The 21,117-nt window shown below is 49.3% G+C and overlaps 1 protein-coding gene across 1 annotated transcript in view; it reads left to right on the top strand.

Moving 5' to 3' along the window:
* GTF3C3 (general transcription factor IIIC subunit 3) overlaps positions 1–21,117 on the top strand; it is a 37,519-nt gene that overhangs the window by 13,772 nt on the left and 2,630 nt on the right. Inside the window, exons 6-17 of the mRNA XM_060257238.1 lie at positions 314–479; positions 2,582–2,729; positions 3,442–3,532; positions 4,952–5,014; positions 6,412–6,515; positions 7,072–7,243; positions 10,157–10,359; positions 10,964–11,065; positions 12,304–12,439; positions 13,490–13,727; positions 15,505–15,695; positions 17,192–17,316. Of these exons, the coding sequence (XP_060113221.1) occupies positions 314–479; positions 2,582–2,729; positions 3,442–3,532; positions 4,952–5,014; positions 6,412–6,515; positions 7,072–7,243; positions 10,157–10,359; positions 10,964–11,065; positions 12,304–12,439; positions 13,490–13,727; positions 15,505–15,695; positions 17,192–17,316 (1,739 nt within the window). The remainder of the gene's footprint in view (positions 1–313; positions 480–2,581; positions 2,730–3,441; positions 3,533–4,951; positions 5,015–6,411; positions 6,516–7,071; positions 7,244–10,156; positions 10,360–10,963; positions 11,066–12,303; positions 12,440–13,489; positions 13,728–15,504; positions 15,696–17,191; positions 17,317–21,117) is intronic.

Here is a 21,117-nt window from a genome sequence, read left to right as displayed (position 1 = left end):
TGGGGAAGGCAGAGACCTCAGTGGGGGCACAATGCCCCAGAGTCCCCCCTCCAAAGCATCCATTTTCTCCAGGGGAGCTGATCTCTGTAGCCTGGAGATGAGCTGTAATTCCAGGGGATCCCCAGGTCCCACCAGGAGGTTGGCGTCCCTAAAAGTGAGTGTTAAAAACCGGAAAGAAGATCCATATAATACCATTGAGGGCTGGTCCAAATGATGCAAGCCGCTCTGCAGGCTTTAGCGTTTGTCGGGAACGAAGCTGCAAACTTGGCTGTGGTTTGCGCAGCCCTGAATGACGCCTTGTCTGTTTCTGCAGCCCTGAAATACGACCCCACCAACGTGCGCTACCTGTGGGAGAGATCGAGCCTGTACGAGCAGCTGGGGGAACACAAGCTGGCGATGGATGGCTACAGGCGCATTTTGAATCTCCTGACCCCTTTCGACGGCGAGCGCTTCATGCATTTGGCGAGGGATATGGCCAAGTACGCATTTAGGGAAAGCTTTAACGTGCATCCCTTCTGTTTTCAAAATAGGTTTCTCTTTTTTCTTGCTGCCAGCACTGTGTTGTGTGCCATGAACAGAGGGGAGGAAGGGCTGTGGCTCAGTGGCAGAGTGTCTGCTTTGCATCCCCAGCTTTTCCAGTTAAAGGATCTGGCAGAAGCTGATGGGAAAGCCCTGAGATGCCGGAGAGGCCCTGCCAATCTGAGTAGACAAGACAGACCTTGATGAACCAAAGGTCTGATTCAGTATAGGAAAAGGAAAGGAAAGGTCCCCTGTGCAAGCACCAGTCGTTTCCAACTCTGGAGTGACGCTGCTTTCACAACGTTTTCACAGCAGACTTTTTACAGGGTGGTTTGCCATTGCCTTCCCCAGTCATCGACACTTTCCCCCCAGCAAGCTGGGTACTCATTTGACCGACCTCGGAAGGATGGAAGGCTGAGTCAACCTCGAGCCGGCTACCTGAAAACCCAGCTTCCGCTGGGGATCGAACTCAGGTCGTGAGCAGAGCTTAGGACTGCAGTACTGCAGCTTTAGCACTCTGTGCCACGGGGCTCTTAAAGGTAAAGGTAGTCCCCAGTGCAAGCAGCAGTCCTTTCTGACTGGGGAGACGTTGCATCACGACGTTTCACAGAAACTTTTTCTTATGGGATGGTTTGCCATTGCCTTCCCCAGTCATCGACACTTTCCCCTCCAGCAAGCTGAGTATTCATTTTACTGACCTCGGAAGGATGGAAGGCTGAGTTAACCTGGAGCCGGCTACCTGAAAACCCAGCTTCCACCGGGGATCGAACTCAGGTCGTGAGCAGAGCTTAGGACTGCAGTACTGCAGCTTTAACACTCTGCGCCACGGGGCTCTCCCTGATTCAGTATAAGGCAGCCTTAATTGTTAAGGGTTATAGAGATTTCCATTTCCGTATAACTAAGGAAAAAGAGCCCCATGGCGCAGAGTGGTAAAGCTGCAGCACTGCAGTCCGAGCTCTCTGATCATGACCTGAGTTCGATCCTGGCGGAAGCTGGTTCGGGTAGCCAGCTCAAGGTTGACTCAGCCTCCCATCCTTCTGAAGCTGGTCAGAAGTACCCAGCTTGCTGGGGAGAAAGCGTAGATGACTGGGGAAGGCAATGGCAAACCACCCCCTAAAAAGTCTGCTGTGAAAACGTTGTGAGAGCAACATCACCCCAGAGTCGGAAACGACTGCTGCTTGCACAGGGGACTGGCTTTTCATTTGTATCTAAGGAAGTGTCCCTGATGTTGGTCTTAAAAGTGCCACTGGGGAACTTGAGGCAGTGTTTCTGGGGAAATAAGCTTTCATACGTCAAAGCTGACTTTGTCAGATACAAATGAAAAAAGAGTGAGCTTTGACCAATAAAAGCTTATAGCAATAATAATTGGGTGTGTCAATTTCCAGCCAACTGAGTTCAAGGAGAGAGATGAGCAGAGGTGGCTGGCCGTTCCCTGCCTCTGTGTAGCAACCCTGGGCTTCCTTGGCAGTCTCCCCTCCAAGGACTAACCAGGGCTGACCCTGCTTTGAGGGGATTGGATAAACACATGGAGCAGAGGTCCCTCAGTGGCTCTTAGCCACAAGGTAAAGATGGAACTCTCTGCCTGGGGCAGTGATGCTCTATATTCTTGGTGCTTGGGTGGGGCAACAGTGGGTGGGCTTCTAGCGTCCTGGCCCCACTGGTGGACCTCCTGATGGCACCTGGGTTTTTGGCCACTGTGTGACACAGAGTGTTGGACTGGAGGGGCCATTGGCCTGATCCAACATGGCTTCTCTTCTGTTCTTATGTCTGGGGCAGTGATACTTTGTCTCCTTGGTGCTTGGGGGGCAACAGTGGGAGAGCTTCTGGTCTGGCCTCACTGGATGGGCCATTGGCCTAATCCAACATGGCTTCTCTTACGTTCTTATGTGTTTAGCTTCCCTGGTGCGATGAAGTCAGATTGGGTTGGCTGTTAGGCAGCTAATGAAACCTCGTACCCCAGAAACTGTTGTTGGTGCTACTGGATCCAAATTTCACTCTGTCGTTAGATTTCCTTTACCTTTAATTACGAGCTCACGTCGATGTTTTCTGCTGGTTTCTTTAGAAGTTACTATGAAGCCAATGATATCGCAGCTGCGATCGAGATCATGGAGGAGGCCTTCAGCAAACACCAGAACCTCGTGTCTGTGGAGGATGTGAATATCGCCGCCGAACTGTATATTTCTAACAAGCAGTATGACAGAGCGTTGGCGGTGAGCACGCCACTTTGAGTCCTGCAAGGCGTAGGCGTTCTAGGCCATTTAGAGACACGGTCAGAACACCAACTGAGTTTTTATTTTGGTGTCGTGGTTAAGTGTGTGGATTCTTATCTGGGAGAACCGGGTTTGATTCCCCACTCCTCCCACTTGCAGCTGCTGGAATGGCCTTGGGTCAGCCACAGCCCTCGTAGGAGTTGTCCTTGAAAGGGCAGCTTCTGGGAGAGCTCACAGGATGTCTGTTGTGGGGGAAGAAGATAAAGGAGATTGTAAGCCTCCCAGGATGTCTGTTGTGGGGGAAGAAGATAAAGGAGATTGTAAGTCGCACAGGATGTCTGTTGTGGGGGAAGAAGATAAAGGAGATTGTAAGTCGCACAGGATGTCCTGTTGTGGGGGAAGAAGATAAAGGAGATTGTAAGCCTCACAGGATGTCTGTTGTGGGGGAAGAAGATAAAGGAGATTGTAAGCCTCACAGGATGTCTGTTGTGGGGGAAGAAGATAAAGGAGATTGTAAACTGCTCTGAGATTCAGAGTATAGGGTGGGATATAAATCCAGTATCATCATCAAACAGTAGTGTCCCATATGTATATCATCTGAGACAACTGTACCACACGTTCTCTTGAATATTTGAGTGGCCTCAAGGGCTTTTTCCCGTTTGTATTACCTTCTCACATGAGCCTAATGCAGCTCTCTCATGTCAATTTTTAGGTTATTACAGACTTTTCGGGGATTGTGCTTGAGAAGAAAGACGAGCGAGAAAGGGAAACATCTGAGGAGAATGAAGGTACTGGGGTTATTGGCTCTCTCTCTCTGAACTGTTCTGATGTTCCTTAAAGAGATGTCATTACATTTTCCAAGCCATTGTGTTGGTTCACATGTGCCCTATAAAAATGGGAGAGAAATGGCAACTCTCTTACAGGCTGCTGTGTGATAGGAGATCAGCTAACTGGCTCAAAATGCAATAATGATTGTGGCTACTAAAATAAGAGATGGTGACACCCCACAAAAAAGCCCCACAAAATTGTGCTTCTGATGGTCGACAGACACCCCCCAGGAACAGTGTGGGTGGGGGCTCTACAGTGCATGGGGGGGAATTGGTGACATTCGCTCTCCTTTCACCTGCAAATGGAACAGCTGTTGTGGCAGCTTAAGTGCCTTTCTACCTCCTGTCCTTTTGTCGAATTAATTGTGGAGTTTGTGGAGAAACATCATTTTAGGCCTGTGCTTGTCTGGGAATTGGCTAGAGGAGTCTTAAACTCTAGGCAAGGCTTTGGCCTAGTCTATTTCTCCTCCCTTCTCCCCTCCTGTCTGGAAGCAGCACTTCTGAGGAGGCCTCCTAGACTTTTCTAGGCTGGTCTCCCAGAAGGCTGCAGGAGGGAAAACCAGTTCCTGGGTGGGAACTGGGTTTTATATTAGAGGTTTTTTGGAAGGAAACAGGGAGTTAAAAGTTGTCAGGGGAAGCTGACAGTGCGTTTGATTTGAGTCTTGGAGGCTGGTGAGTCAGTTCTGGATGGTCTGGTCAGGCCCAGTTGTATATTAGGGAGAGAAGGAGCATTTATCCCTACTTTCATTTATTACTTCTGTTCACCCTGCATTTAAAAATGCCTGTATATAGTTATAAATTTTAAATAAATATTTTGTCTGTTTAAAAGGTAGTCTCTCTGCACCACATAGGCTCCCCAACCGCCTTAGACCACGCTACTGCAAGAGGGGAGTGCTGGGAAGGCACAAAGTTGGCAAGGGTGCCAATCCTCCAGGGGTCTCCCAAAGGAGGACTCTGGTCTCTGTGTTCACCAGGTGCTGGGTGGGCAGAGGACCCTGAGGCCAGGCCTCAGAACTGGCAAGGGGAATTGGGAGTCCTGTTCCTCTCGCAGTGAATGGTTCCAAATTGGTCTGGGAGTTCCAGACCCTTCTTTCTTTAAGAGAGCAGGCTAGTTATTTCAGCCAGTCCTTTTAAAATCTGTTTCTAACAGTCGTGCGTTTTTTGTTAGCGAAATCGTGGAAGGAATGTTAACGGAGGTACATCATGTTCCGTTTCATGGCCTCTGTGGTCCTTCGTCTTCCCTGAGGATGACATTTCTGGGTTAGTTAGTCCGGGGCAGCGGTTGGCTAGAGAAAAGCAGCTAAGAGCAATTACATAAAGTTATTCTGGATTCACAGAAGCGTTCCTTTTCAGAATATTTCTCTCTCTCTCACCCCAAAATGCAATCTCCAGTAGAAATGGAGGAAGGACAAGGATTGACAACCGACCACCAAGACGGTGCCCGTAAAACCACTTCTGGTGAACACGTTACTCTCTTCAAAGCTAGCTTAAATCAGAGTTGCACTGTGTGACGGAACCAGCCCGATTCTGCCTTCAGACCCGGTCCCGTCAACTCCCTATTGAGTTGCCAACTCCTGGCGGGAGCTATTTCTCCTCTGGCCACTTGGGCTCGCTGCCACCACCTGCTCAGTCTAGGGGTTCAGATTGAGAGGAACAGGACTCCCAATCCCCCTCTCCAGCTATGAGGCCAGGCCTCAAGGTCTTCTGCCACCCTGTACTTGGGTATCACAGAGACCACAGCACTTCTTCGGGGAACCCCTGGAGGATTGGCACCTTATCCAACTGCATGCCTTCCCCCTTCCCCGGGGCCCCCTTCATAAAGCAGCGTGGTCTAAGCGGTTGGGGATCTATGTGGTACAGAGTTTGACTGCCAGCATTCAAAACAGTAAAAATGTTTAATAAGAATAGAAAGAAAAATAAAAACAAAAACAGTTACATGTAAAAGTTTAGCACAGCACCTGGACAGTAACAAGCAGGACAAATAAAAGGTGAGTTTAAACGCATCCCCTGGTCCCTGGTGTAAACTTGCCCTACCTTGTGAATGACTGCCTGGGGTCCCACAGGCAGGAGCCCACAGGCTGGCAACCTCTCTTCCTGAGCACCCGCTGAGAAGTGGCCTTTTCCCGCCTAATTCAAATAAAAAAAACAAAAGGACTTCCTGCCCCTCTAGGAGGCTTTCCCCCTAGAGTTGCTGGTTTAACTCCAGAAGGGAGGGGCGGAGTGAAGGGAAGGCTAGGCCACACAGCCTGCCTAGTAGTTTCATGTTCCCCTCCAACCAAGCACCAACATTAACCAAGATGGCGTTTCCCACACACTGCAAGGCTGTGATCACACTCACTGAATAATGCCGTTTTGATCCACTTCAAAAGCATTGTCTGGCTGGATTTTGCCAGTTCACACAGTAAAATCTAGTTGGAAAGTGCATTGAAAGTGAATTGAAAGTGCATTATTTAGCCTGTGTGATTGAGCCTTAAGAGTCATGCTGTAAATTTCTGGGGCTGAAAGTGATAACAGCCCTCCCCCCCACACACACACACTGTGGAAAGAGCCGTTGGGACTGGACCGATCCAAAATCTACTTTCTCCCTGCAGTCCGATGCATGGGAGCGCCGCAGAGACCATCTTGGCGGTGTGAGCCTTTGGGATTCAAAGCTCTTTCCGTCAGAGACTAGTAGACATGGAGGTCCTTCTCTGACAAAGGAAGTTTTGACTCTTGGAAGCTCAGGTTGCAAGAATTGGGTTGGTCTTAAAGGAGCTGCTGGACTCGAACCCAGCTCTTCTGCTGCAGACCAACCCAGCTGCCTTCTGAAACTTAAATCGGTGTCCTGCTGACATTACGTCTCGGACTTCTTCTAGTTTCAGAAAAGGTCACCTGCTCTATCCCAGAGGGGGTTCCCATAGACATCACGGTGAAACTCATGGTCTGCTTGGTGCACTTGAACATCTTGGAGCCTCTCAACGTAAGTCTCCCCGGGGTGATTCGCTGCTTTATCTGGTTGTCATGCAACATTGGGAGGCTGCTGGTTGAACATCAGAAGAGCCTTGCTGGGTCAGACCAGTGAGGGTCCATCTAGTCCAGCATCCTCTCACCAAGCCAAGCCAAGCCAGTGGCTTGGAGAATGCATTTAAAGTTGTTTTCTGTCTACCTCTTCCTCCCCCTTCCCTCCCACCCCCTTCCTTCCTTCCTTCCTTCCTTCCTTCCTTCCTTCCTTCCTTCCTTCCTTCCTTCCTTCCTTCCTTCCTTCCTTCCTTCCTTCCTTCCTTCCTTCCTTCCTCCCTTCCTCCCTTCCTCCCTTCCTCCCTTCCTCCCTCCCTCCCTCCCTCCTGTCTTGTGGCTCTCAAACATCTGAAATTCACGTCTTACCACTCTCAGACATCTTGCATTTATTCTGTGACTCTTAACGTTAAGCAGGTTTGGCCGCCCCTGGTCTAAAATGTGTCAAAATCGTTAGCGGTTGTGTCTTTTTAATATGGACAAGGTATGAATTTAGCATTTTTAAATTTTTCTCTGGCCAGCTCCTGTTAACAACTCTTGTGGAACAAAACCCTGAGGACATGGGGGACCTGTACCTTGACGTGGCAGAAGCCTTCCTTGATGTCGGGGAGCACAATTCCGCGCTCCCCCTCCTGAGTTCCCTGGTCTGCTCAGAGAGATACAACTTGGCTGTCGTTTGGCTTCGCCACGCAGGTAATTGCTGGCATTCAGGTTAGCGCGCTCTGCTGATTCAGATGGAGGGGTGCTTGGCAGGGGATCCTGTCTGGGCAGAGCGCTGGGTCAAGCTGTTCTTTGGGAGGAAGGACACAAAGAAAGCGGCATGGCTTGTCCAGCGTATTTCACAGCATCTGTTGCGGTTGATTGTGTAGTTCATATAAAGGATCAGAGATGTATGGGCTACAGAGGGAAATTGGCATGTTTGGCCTGGAACAGAGGCTACCGAAAGGCCCTGTCCGTAGTGCTGAACTTTCAGGGACTGTTGTGGAGCTCTTACTAAGAATACAACAGCATCAAATGCAATAGTGATGTTGCAGTTACAATCAGAATAATGTTTCTGAGGAAATGTTAGCCCGGGGTGGCCAAACTGCCGCTCAGGAGCCACGTGGGGCTCTTTCACACATATTGGTGTGGCTCTTGAAGGCCCCACGGCCCCATCAGTCAGCTTGGAGAAGGCAGTGCTCTGTTTCGATCAAGCCACACCAGCCTGCAGCTTGGAGAATGCATTTAAAGTTAAAGTTGCTTTCTTTTCACATCTCACTCTCCTTCCTTCCTCTCTCTCTCCCTCCCTCCCTTCCTTTTATTATTATTGTTATATTATTATTAATTGGATATATATCCCGCCCTCCCCACCGAAGCAGGCTCAACAATCAAACTAAAACAATAAAACAATAGATAAACATTAGAGTTTTAACAATTAAACCAAGTTAATAATAACGATTAAGTTAATAATAAACCAAGTTAATAATCACCATTCCTTCCTTCCTTCCTTCCTTCCTTCCTTCCTTCCTTCCTTCCTTCCTTCCTTCCTTCCTTCCTTCCTTCCTTCCTTCCTTCCTTCCTTCCTTCCTTCCTTCCTTCCTTCCTTCCTTCCTTCCTTCCTTCCTCCCTCCCTCCCTCCCTCCCTCCCTCCCTCCCTTTCTTGTGGCTCTCAAACATCTGATGTTTATTCTCTGTGGCTCTTACATTAAGTGAGTTTGGCCACGCCTAGCTTTAGCCCTTAATTAGCGACATCAGCAGGTCACATTTAAGTAGTATATGTTAGTACAGGATGTGAGTCCCCCTCACGTACACTAAAAGTCAATCTGAATTCTTCTGTAAAATGAAGAAAATTGATTCATTTGAAATGTGAGGAAGAAGAGTTGGATTTATAGCCCGACCTTCAATCGGAGTCTCATAGCAGCTTATATTCGCCTTCCCTTCCTCTCCCCACGACAGATGCCCTGTGAGGACAGGTGGGGCTGAGAGAGCTCTCAGAGAACTGTTCTTGGGAGAACTTGTGACCGACCCACAGTCACCCAGCTGGCTGCATGCGGAGGAGGAGTGGGGAATCAAACCCAGTTCCCACGTTTAGAGTCTGCCACTCTTTCTTATTTATTTATTTCAATTTATTTATTTCCATTTATATCTCGCCCTCCCCACCAAAGGAGGCTCAGGGTTCAAGTATATACATGAAATATAAAAATACATTAAGACATTTTTAAAAGACATAAAATCAAGAAAATATCAAAACATTTCAGGTGATGGTAGTCTGTTTAATAAAAGGGATAGTTGCCTATTCTGTTTTATATTAGGTTTAACTATCCTGCTGTTCCAGCTGGATGTTCTGGATAAAAGCAGATCCTAGGCTGATGCTAGAGGTGGTCAAGATGTTTTGAAGTCTGTCACAGCCTGCAATCTTAATTAACAACTGCCTGGTGGAAGAGCACTGTCTTGCAGGCCCTGGGGAACTGTGCGAGCTCTCACAGGGCCCTGACCTCCTCAGGGAGCTCGTTCCACCAGCACGGGGCTACAGCAGAGAAGGCCCTGGCTCTGGACATCATGAGCCTGGCCTCTTTAAGGCCAGGGATTGAGAGCAGGTTTTGTGACCCTGACCGAAGCGCTCTCCAGGGAACATGTGGGGAAAGGTGGTCCCAAAGGTCTGCGGGTCCCTAGCCATATAGGGCTTTAAAGGTAAGGACCAGCACCTTGAAACAAACTCGGTATGCGATAGCCAACCAGTGCAGCACTTTCAGCTTGAATGTGCTTCCGCAAGGGAAGACCCATTAACAGCCTGGCTGCAGCATTCTGCAGGAAGACGAAGAAGGAGATATTGGATTTATATCCCGCCCTCCACTCCGAAGAGTCTCAGAGCAGCTCACAATCTCCTTTACCTCCCTCCCCCCCAACAGGCACCCTGTGAGGTGGGTGGGGCTGGAGAGGGCTCTCACAGCAGCTGCCCTTTCAAGGACAGAGTCTCAGAGCAGCTTACAATCTCCTTTCCCTTCCTCCCCCACAACAGAGGTGGATGGGGATGAGAGAGCTCTGACAGCAGCTGCCCTTTCAAGGACAACCTCTGCCAGAGCTCTGGCTGACCCAAGGCCATTCCAGCAGCTGCAAGAGGAGGAGTGGGGAATCAAACCCGGTTCTCCCAGATAAGAGTCCGCACACTTAACCACTACACCAAACTGGCTCTCCTACATAGGAGAAGCTTCTAGTCGAAGCTTCCGGGTTTCTTAACCGCTATACCAGCCTGGCTCCAACACCAGATGCAAATCGAGCCCTGAATTGTCCCTCGAAGCTAAAATGGCTGCACTGAGGCTGCCGTACGTTTGGTGATACCACGCGAAGGCAAGAATTGCTTGGAAGGGCCATAATGCTCAGAAAAGTGGAAGGGAAACCCAACATGAGATGGGTTGACTCAATCAAGGTGGCCGCGGCCCTCCATCTGCGAGACCTGAGCAGGGCTGTGAATGGGAGGGCGTTTTTTTGGGGGGGGGGGAGTCATTAATTTATTGGGTTGCTATACGTTGGGAGTGGCTCAAAGGCGCTGAAGACGCGCGCCAACCATGAGAAGTTGGGTGCAGCCTGGGAAAAGCCGAGCCTGACTTTGCCTGCCTTTCTCCCCAGAGTGCCTGAAGGCACTGGGCTACATCGAGCGAGCGGCCGAGAGCTACGCCAAAGTGGTGGACTTGGCCCCCCTCCACTTGGATGCCCGGATCTCCCTCTCGACTCTTCAGCAGCAGCTGGGCCGGCCCGAGAGAGCCCTGGAAGCCCTTGAGCCCATGTACGACCCTGACACCCTGGCGCAGGATGCCAACGCTGCCCAGCAGGTGAGCTGCAACTCCAGCAGTGCTCGATTCTCTTTATTCCTCATGGGCGTTTTGTTGACTGAGCCCAGTTCCCTGCGCTCCTCGAAGTTCCCCAGATACTTCCAAGTTCTCCAGATCCTCCTCCAGATACTTCAAGGGAGCAATCCTGTCCCCCTCCCTCAGCCTCCTCTTCTCCAGAGTAAACCATCCCAAGTCCCTCAGCCTTTCCTTGTGGGGCTCGGTCTCCAGGCCCCCGCTCATTTTTATCGCCCTCCTCTGCGCCCATCCGCATCCTCTTTGAAGTGAGACCTCCAGAGCTGCACACAGTACTCCAGGAGCGGCCTGACCAACACAGTGTACAGCAGGACTATGACATCTTGTGATTTGGTTGTTATGGCTCTCTTGATACACCCCCCGCAATCGTATTAGCCTTTTCTGCCGCTGCATCACACTCGATGCTCGTATTTCGTTTACAGTCCTCCCATACCCTGAGATCTTGGTCACATGCACTGCTACCCAAAGTGTGTGTGTGTCCTCCCCCCCCAATGCAGTATGGATGCATGCCATTTTTGTGACATAAATGATGGCTTTTATGAATCTTTTCCTCTCTCCTCTCAACAACCAGGAATTAAAACTGCTGCTCCATCGTTCGACACTTTTGCATTCGCAGGGGAACATGTACGGCTACGTGGATTCTCTGCTCACCATGCTGGCCATGCTCCTGAAGGTAAGCCAGATTCTTGCGTTTTTGGAACCCTTTTTGGAACCCAGTGCAACAGCCAGCGCGTGGTTATGTGCAGACAAACCAGTGGGAAATTATTTAAAGTGGTGCTTCTGAGTCATGATCCAAGAACGACGTTCAATGCTCTTGCGATGACCCTGCTCATAGATGCTCTGAGGTTACGAGAGCACTGTGCTTTCGATGCTTTGGCGTGTGGGAGGCCTTCAGGAAGTGGAAGCCACTTCCTGCCTGCATTCTTTGACTTGAACAGCTTTCGTCAGCAGCAGGAGTAGCGATAACTGCTCTGATCTGTCAAATGTGTTTGAATTGGGAGCGCAGGCCTTCTGTGGAATTGGCTGCAGCTTGCTTGGTATAGAAACATATAGCTCAGGCATGGCCAAACTGCGGCTCGGGAGCCACATGTGGCTCTTTCACACGTTGTGTGGCTCTCGAAGCCCCACCACCCCATTGGCCAGCTTGGAGCAGGCATTTGTCTCTTTAAGTCACTTCGCCAAGCCAGCTGGCAGCTTGGAGAATGCATTTAAAGTTAAAGTTGCATTCCTTCCTTCCCTCTCTCCCTCTCTCCCTCTCTCTCTCCCTCTCTCCCTCCCTCCCTCCCTCCCTCCCTCCCTTCCTTCCTTCCTTCCTTCCTTCCTTCCTTCCTTCCTTCCTTCCTTCCTTCCTTCCTTCCTTCCTTCCTTCCTTCCTTCCTTCCTTCCTTCCTTCCTTCCTTCCTTCCTTCCTTCCTTCCTTCCTTCCTCCCTCCCTCCCTCCCTCCCTCCCTCCCTCCCTCCCTCCCTCCCTCTAAAAAAATCTGTTTATGACTTGAGGCTCTCAAACATCTGACATTTATTCTTTGTGGCTCTCACACTGACCCTGGTATAGCAGGAAGGGATCTCAAGGGAAGCGCAGTCCAACTCCCAGTGACCCTCCGCTTTGTGCCCAGATGAACAAACACAAAAACCTCCAGGATTTCTGGCCTGAAGGAAAATTCCTTCCTAACCCCAAAGTGGCGCTCAGCATTTCCCTGGGCGTGTAAGAAGGGGAACTAAGCCCTGCTGCAGCCCGTCTCGACCTCCTCCTCATGATCCCCCTAAGTTCACAGTATCCACATTGCTGTCAGGTGGCCATCCAGCCTCTGCTTCGAATCCTGCAAGGAAGGAGAGCCCCCCACGCCTCCCGAGGAGGAAGCCCAGAAGTGCAGATGTCTTTCAGCCTCTCTACCTTCTCTGCCTGCTTTCCAGGTGGCGATGAACCGAGCTCAGGTGTGCTTAATCTCCAGTTCCAAGTCTGGCGAGAGGCATCTCTACCTTATTAAAGTATCGAGGGACAAAATCTCAGATAGCGATGACCAAGAAACCACCAACTGCGATGCTAAAGGTGAGTCCGGTTTGTGTGGGTCTGCAGGTTTCTTTGTGGTGAAGAAGGGGAAGGCTCCACCTTTCCTGGGAAAGCAAATCCTCTTTTGCTCGCTACATGCCTTGAGGAGGGTCATTTGAGGCAGAGGATACTCTGTCTTTCATTTATGAGACTGTACTAAGAAAACTTCCAAAACATTTCATCCTTGTGTCAGGACTTGATTTGAGTTCTGGAATGCATCTCTCTCTGGCTCTTGCTGAAGAATATAAGAAGAGCCTTTCTGAATCAAACTAATGGTCCATCTAGTCCAGCCTCCTGTCTCACACAGTGGCCAGCCAGTTCCTCTGGAGGGCCAACAACAGGGCAGAGAGGCTGAGGCCTTCCTAAGAACATCAGAAGAGCCCTGCTGGGTCAGACCAGGGAGGGTCCATCTAGTCCAGCCTCGTGTCTCACACTATGGCCAACCAGCTCCTCTGGAGGGCCAGCAACAGGGCAGAGAGGCTGAGGCTTTCCCCTGATGTTGCCTCCTGGCTCTGGCATTCAGAGGATTAGTGCCTCTGGATGTGGATGTTCTCCTCAGTCACCATAGCTAGTAGCCACTGAAAGACTTGTCCTCCATGGATTTGTCTATAAGAACCTCAGAAGAGTCCTATTGGACGAGACCAGAGAGGGTCCATCGAGTCCAGCCTCCTGCCCCACACAGTGGCCAGTCAGCTCCTCCGGAGAGCCAACAACAGGGCAGAGAGACTGAGGCCTTCCCCTGATGCTGCCCCTGGCTCTGGGATTCATGTTTAGTGTCTCTGAATGTGGAGGTTCCCCCAGTCACCTGAGCTAGTAGCCTTTGCTAAGCATAACCTTTGAGAATCTATCTAATCCCCATTTGAAAGCTGTTTATTCCTGTTTCCATCACTACATCCTCGGACAGCGAATTCCACATTTTAACACACATCAGCCTGTCACTCTGTTCTTGCGATCTCCTTCCTCCCTGCCTTCCTGCTTTGCCTTCTCTCATTTGACCGAAGGTCTCAAGCCAGGCCTTTCTGAAGTATTCCCCTCTTGCTGTTCTCGCAGCGATCTTTATGGTGCTGACCAGCGTGCTGCCGAAGGACGACTGGTGGAACCTTCTCCTGAAGGCCATCTACGCCCTCTGCGACCTGGCACGCTACAAGGAGGCGGAGCTGCTGGTGGACTCCTCCCTGGAGTACTATTCCTTCTACGACGACCGGCAGAAGCGCAAAGAGCTGGAGTACTTTGGCCTCTCGGCTGCAATTTTGGACAAGAATTTCAGGAAAGCCTACAATTACATCAGGTGAGTTCTCTGAAGCGAGTCTCCTTTAGAGCCGGGATCTCCAGCGGGGCTCCTGGGGGTAGATGAGGATGAGAGTGTGTGACTGGCCCAAGGTCGCCCAGCAAGCTTCCATGGCCATGCAGGGATTTGAACCCGGGTCCCACACCCAGGAGTGTCAAACGTGGCCTGGGGGCCAAATCAGGCCCCTGAGCAATTTGCTGTCACTTGCTTCCTTCTCCCTCTCGCTGCCTTCTGCATCTCAGCTTGTTTTGCAAGGCTTGCTCAATCACACAGAAGCTACAGAGCAAAGCCTCTATTTTCTCCATTAGCTGAGGCTCCTCCCTTGAGAAAGAAGGGGGGAGGGAGAGCTTGCTTTGCCAAACTCTCTCAATCGTACAGCAGAACTACTGAGCCAGGCCTCTCTTCTTTCTATTGGCTGAGGCTCCTCCCCCCTCCTCATCCCCTGGGGAAGGAAGGAAAGAGCCAGAGCTTCCTTTGCCCAATTCCCTGGATCCCATGGGAAAGATACAAAGAAAGCACCTTTAAGACCAACGAGTGCTAAAGTGTTAAGCATGTTTCTCTTTGTCCAATATAAAAGTTATATCTCCACTACCTAATCTTAAATAGGTACACCTGCAGGCCGGCCCAAGGAGGTCTCATTTATGTCAGATCCGGCCCTCATAACAAATGAGTTCGACACCCCTGCTCTAACCACTGCACCACACTACCTGTCGACGATAGCCATCTGTCGTTCTGTGTTCATGCATGTCCTCTGCACATAACTCTGGGCACACTGGCTCTGATCTTACATTGGCTTTGATCAATTCTGGACCATTTTGACATACAATAAGTCACATGATGCAACACGCGTGCCCTTGGCTGGGACAGAAGGCTGCATTAGGAGAGGCCTGAATGACATCTTTAAGGCTTTGTCACTTTATCGAACTACCTTCTTTTTGGTCCAGCATTGATTTATTGATATATTGTATTTTGTATCATGGGCCTGTATGCACATATATATATATATTCATTTATTCATTCATTCATTCCGTAATTTATATCCTGCCCTTCCCACAGAGTGGCTCAGGGCGGCTCACAACAAACGATAAAACAATAAAACAAGGCAAAGTTATTACATTTAAAAGCTAAGCATTTAAAAACCTAAAAACTATAACATTATAACATTAAACGAACAGTATAAAACACAGCAGTCTAGCAGGCTACATTTATCCAGTCAGGCGTAGGCTAACCGGAAGAGGGTTGTCTTACAGGCCCTGCGGAACTGAGTAATATATACCTGTTTGAACTCTAAAGAAGACTATTCTAGGTCGATACACATCTGGTCAAGTGGTTTCCCATTGTTCTTTTAGGAAGGAGTCTAAGGAAGGGCCCCTAAGTGTTTTTAATGTTCTATAATAAATGCATGTATCTTTGTTTGTGATTCAATTGTATGATTTTAATTTTTGGCCCTTAAGTTGTGTGTTAACAAAGCAGGGATTTGAACCCAGCCCCCCCCCCTGACTCTAACCACTGCACAACACTACCTGTCAGCATTAATCTTGGTACAATTCTAATCTGTTGTTCTGTGCTCCTACGTGCGTGGCGGTTAGGTTGCTCCGCTCCGTCCCTGTACTCAAAGAACAAGAATCTCATGGGTTGCGCACCTGTTTCATGCGCTGCACGAGCTGTGCACGTTTGGGTACGCACCTGAGCCAGGTCTTACTCTTTGACAAGGGTAGAACAAGCCGCCTGGTCTGCTGTGCGCCGTCTGGGAAAAAAAATGTCTGCTTCTTCTCAGGATCATGGTCATGGAACACGTCAATAAGCCTCAGCTCTGGAACATCTTCAACCAAATCACCATGCACTCGCAAGAAGTCCGGCACCATCGTTTCTGCCTGCGGCTGATGCTGAAACACCCCGACAGCCACGCCCTTTGCGTCTTAAACGGCCACAACGCTTTCGTGTCTGGCAGTTTCAAGCACGCCCTCGGTAAGCTCGCGGCTAGAATTCACAGGATGTTGTGGGCGCAGCCTGAGGTGACATTTGGTTTTGCATTGGCCTGTTCCTGTTGTGCGATTCCCTTCCCACCCCCGTTTTCCTCTTCATATGTTGATCAGGGGTCCCCGACTTTTTTGATCCTGTAGACTCTTTTGGAATTTTGACACAGCGTGGTGGGCACAGCAATGAGGTGATGTGTAGCTCCACTAGTTACTCTTCAGTGTTTCAGGCAGAAGCTGTGTTTAGGAGGGTGCCTTTTACAGCAGGGGTGGGGAACCTCTGCCCAGAGGGCTGTATGCGGCCCTTGAGGTCACTTGCTGGGCCAAACTGAGCCATGTGGCAGCCTCTCTGGGGCTTGGCTGGCCAGCGAGGATTGTGGGGCCCAGCCGCGCTGTGCTGCAGCCTCCCCAGTGCCAAGCAGGGGTCCCAGGGCCCAGATGTACGGTGCGGCAGCCTCCCCGGGGCCTGGCTGGCCAACCAGAATTGCTGCAGGGCCTGGAAAAGTTACTGTCACCGTTCAGTTTGTACTTGATTATCCCAGAGGATGTGGCCTAATATGCTAATATTAGGGGATGTGCTCTAATATGCTAATATTAGGGGATGTGCTCTAATATGCTACTGAGTTCCTGCTGGGCTTTTTTCTACAAAAAAACCCGTGGACCTATACATTTGCCTAGGGCAGTGGGCCTGTTGTGTGTGTGTGTGTGTCTATCAGATTAGGCTCTCCCCACATGACTTCAAATAGAAAACAATTATTTATATTAATTTTGCTGGCCTGAATCATTCTCCCTTGGAGGAGCACTGTTTTTTAAAGTTGATGATTTTTTATGGCCCGCGAATGCTGTTATAAATATCCATATGGCCCTTGGCAGAAAAAAGGTTCCCCAACCCTGATTTACAGTGAACCACATCGTTGAAAAATTATTTTCTTGCATACAGCCTACCTTCTTGCACTGTGGTGGCAGCTATAGCTGAAGCAGCATTTTAAAAATCTGCACCCAACCGCATCTTCGGCGGCCAGTCAGTTTCTTTACTAGCCAAAAGCTCCTCCTTGGCCCTGCCCACTTTCTAAAAACATTTGGCGGGCACCACAAAATGTGTCTGCCGGTGCTCTCCAATGACCAATCAGAAGCCCTGTTGGCCCCAAAGCCCCGCCCATTCCAGCAGGAAGGAAGGCCTATAATAGCTGAACATTTGTGGGAGATCGTAGCCCTTGAGAAAGTTCCAGTTACTGTGTACTGGTCCCTTCACTCCTCCTCTTTGACTGATGTTTTGTAGTGGCAGAAACCTAGAGGAAGAGAGGCACATCTTCTAACGTATAATTGCGAAGATGATGATGCATGCGTTGTGACACTCCAGTGTTTATTGCTTAGCAACTTAAAGCAGTGTAGTTTGACTGTTTCTTCTTGTAACTGTTGGAAAGTTTTGTGAAGGAAACATCTGGAAGAGAAATTCGGGCATTGCATCACCCTCTGTTTTCCTCCCAGGGCAATACGTGCAAGCTTTCCGGACCAATCCCGAGGAGCCCCTCTACAGCCTCTGCATTGGACTAACTTTCATCCACATGGCATCCCAGAAGTATGTGTTGAAGAGGCACGCGCTCATTGTCCAGGTCAGTGGGGGCAGGTACATGGAGCACGCTCTCCTCTTGCATGTTAGGGGCACAGCTCTGTGGAGGGTGGGCAGGGGCTGGAAATGCAACATGGCTTTCTCTGGGGATGACAGATCAAGAATGATGTCAAGCTCCGATAGTCCCAATAACGGTATCCTTTGTTTATTTCAAATAGATTCATTTATTAAGTCCTAGAGATGCTTACAAGACAGGTAACTGAAAGAACTGAAGAATTGAAGCACAGACAGAGATATATAAATGGGGGTTCACAGCTGTTACTATTTGGCGGGTGCTTCTATCTTAAGGGTCAAATGTGACTACAATAAACAACAGAAGAGGAAGAACTGCGTATTGGAGAGATAAGGACGTTTCGAAGCTACTAGAACATTATCAAAGATTTCAGGTTTTCACGGCTGGTAACATCATTAGGGTTTGTAGAATCTTTCGGGATCAAGTGCTGTGTTCTACTGGAGAAAGTTTTCCTTCCAGACGTTTCGTTCTCAGCTGCGGAGGACATCCTCAGTGGCGTTGCAGCCGGAGCAGGCGCTCTGACCTTCTTGGCTGCTGTGCATTGAGCACAGTTTGGTGTAGTGGTTAAGTGTGCGGACTCTTATCTGGGAGAACCGGGTTTGATTCCCCACTCCTCCACTTGCACCTGCTGAAATGGCCTTGGGTCAGCCATAGCTCTGGCAGAGGTTGTCCTTGAAAGGGCAGCTGCTGTGAGAGCCCTCTCCAGCCCCACCCACCTCACAGGGTGTCTGTTGTGGGGGAGGAAGGGAAAGGAGATTGTGAGCCGCTCTGAGACTCTTCGGAGTGGAGGGCGGGATATAAATCCAATATCATCATCATCATCATCAACGTCTGGAAGGAAAACTTTCTCCAGTAGAACATGGCACTTGATCCCGAAAGATTCTACAAACCCTAATACTAGAACATTCCTTCTCACACTCGTGAGACGCGACAGTGTTCCATGAGAATCTAAACATCCCCTAACCCAGGGGTGGCCAAGGGTAGCTCTCCAGATGTTTTTTTGCCTACAACTCCCATCAGCCCCAGCCAGCATGGCCAATGGCTGGGGCTGATGGGAGTTGAAGGCAAACAACATCTGGAGAGCCACTGTTCCCCACCCCTGTTCTAAGGGAGAGATACATGCAGGAGCTTGACAAATGAGTAGAAAAGAGTCCTGACCTGAGGAGACCAAGGAAGCCCAATTTCATCAGATCTCAGAAGCTAAGCAGGGATGTGTGACCTTGGAATACCAGCAGTCTGGAGACAGGGGCAGGCTCTATTCAGCCGTCTCTCTGAATATCAGTAGGGGTCAGTCACCAGAGGGAGCCGTGACTTCCATGGGCACACAAATGCAAATGCATATATAAAAAAATACAACAACGATGATGATGATGATGAAGAATTAGTAGAAAAGAGCCAGAGTCCAGTAGCACCTTAAAGACTACCTGAATTTGTGGCCGCTTTCATGAGTCACGGCTCACTCCTTTGGGTCTGGCTGGAGAGGAGTGATTGCAGACGGCTGCCCACCTGGATCAATCGTCTGCTTACTTCAAAGCCATGGAAGATGAAGATGTTGCACCGCTAATGCGAATTAAAATAATAATAATGGCCTCTTTCTGTTTCAGTAATTGGGGCTTGCGGCGGAAAATATGCGGGTGGGCACATTAAGCACATTAATATGAAATGTCACTGGCTGTTTTCTTATTTGTTCAAGTCTGGATTGATTTTGTCTATTAAGGTTAAAAGCAACCAGGATGTTGTTTTCTCCTCCACAGATAGACTTTGGCTGTCCAGATGTCTGTTGTTTTAACCCCAGAAATTGCATTTGCAAATGCTATTAATAAACACAGACGTCTGTTTCTCATCTCCTTTTTTCCTGACTTTCAGTTGAGGTCAAAGTAGTTTTCTTTTCCCTTTGTGAAATATCTGTCTGTCTGCCTATCATCTTATCTATCTATCATCTATCTGCCATCTATCTATCTGTCATCCATCCATCCATCATCTGCCTATCATCTCTCTCTCTATATATATATATCATGTCTCTCTCTATCTTCTATCATATCATCCATCCATCCATCATCTATCTGTCTGTCCATCTCTCAGTATGTCCCTCAATCTATCAGCTATCTGCCATCCATCTATCCGTCATCCATCCATCTATCATCTCTCTCTCTCTATATATATATAATCATCTCTCTCTCTCTATCATCTATCTCTCTGTCTATCTTACCTCCCTCCATCATCTATGTCTATCATCTATCTTCTGTCATCTATCTTTCTTCTATCATCTGTCATCCATCCATCCATCATCTATGTCTGTCTATCTCTCAATATGTCTCTCAATCTATCGATCACCTATCTATCTATCATGTGAAAGTTTTGTCAATATGCCACAAATACCTTGTTGCCTGTGCTTTTTAGAAAAAGCCACTCAGTGGGGACTCTCCAAGTCTAGGTTTTAGGTTTCTACAATATAGGAGAAAGCGAAAAGTCTTATCTCACCACCAAATCAGGGGACTATTCCCCTTCCACCATTGCATGCGTGTATAGTGTATCCAGTTTGGTGTAGTGGTTAAGTGCACGAACTCTTATCTGGGAGAACCGGGTTTGATTCCCTACTCCTCCACTTGCAGCTGCTAGAATGGCCTTGGGTCAGCCAGAGCTCTTTTATCTGGGAGAACCGGGTTTGATTCCCCACTCCTCCACTTGCACCTGCTAGCATGGCCTTGGGTCAGCCAGAGCTCTCTTCTCTGGGAGAACTGGGTTTGATTCCCCACTCCTCCACTTGCACCTGCTGGAATGGCCTTGGGTCAGCCAGAGCTCTCTTCTCTGGGAGAACCAGGTTTGATTCCCCACTCCTCCACTTGCACCTGCTAGCATGGCCTTGGGTCAGCCAGAGCTCTCTTATCTGGGAGAACCGGGTTTGATTCCCCACTCCTCCACTTGCACCTGCTGGAATGGCCTTGGGTCAGGCAGAGCTCTCTTATCTGGGAGAACCGGGTTTGATTCCCCACTCCTCCACTTGCACCTGCTGGAATGGCCTTGGGTCAGCCAGAGCTCTCTTATCTGGGAGAACCGGGTTTGATTCCCCACTCCTCCACTTGCACCTGCTAGCATGGCCTTGGGTCAGCCAGAGCTCTCTTATCTGGGAGAACCGGGTGTGATTCCCCACTCCTCCACTTGCAGCTGCTGGAATGGTCTTGGGTCAGCCATAGCTGTCTTATCTGGGAGAACCGGGTTTGATTCCCCACTCCTCCACTTGCACCTGCTAGCATGGCCTTGGGTCAGCCATAGCTCTCATAGGAGTTGTCCTTGAAAGAGCCAGTTTGGTGATGCTGTGAATGAATGAGCTGCAAAACATCCTGTCGTCCTTGCTCATGTCTAATCAGGAATAGTGACGGAGGTGCCACAGAAATAAATACATAAAGCCGCTTGGTGGGGAGGGTGGGGTATAAACTTAATAAACCTATAAACAAACTACAGAATCCTGTATTGCAGGGATGGCCAACAGTAGCTCTCCGGATGTGTTTGCCTACAACTCCCATCAGTCCCAGCCAGCATGGCCAATGGCTGAGGCTGATGGGAGTTGTAGGCAAAAAAAAACAAACCTGGAGAGCTACCGTTGGCCACCCCTGTTGTATTGAAATAGTTGCATTGGCGACTCCCCATTTTTTTCACCCGCTTGTCATTTCCCTTGCTGCTGCCTTGTTGCAAACAGGTGCAAGAAATTTTTGTGGTGTTTCAGGTGGGCAAAAGCAGCTATAATGAGATGAAGAGCCTTTTGCATCTTTC

This window comes from Heteronotia binoei, chromosome 16, assembly GCF_032191835.1.
Source record: "Heteronotia binoei isolate CCM8104 ecotype False Entrance Well chromosome 16, APGP_CSIRO_Hbin_v1, whole genome shotgun sequence".
Lineage (NCBI taxonomy): Eukaryota > Metazoa > Chordata > Lepidosauria > Squamata > Gekkonidae > Heteronotia > Heteronotia binoei.
This window is presented reverse-complemented; position numbering and strand designations above follow the sequence as displayed.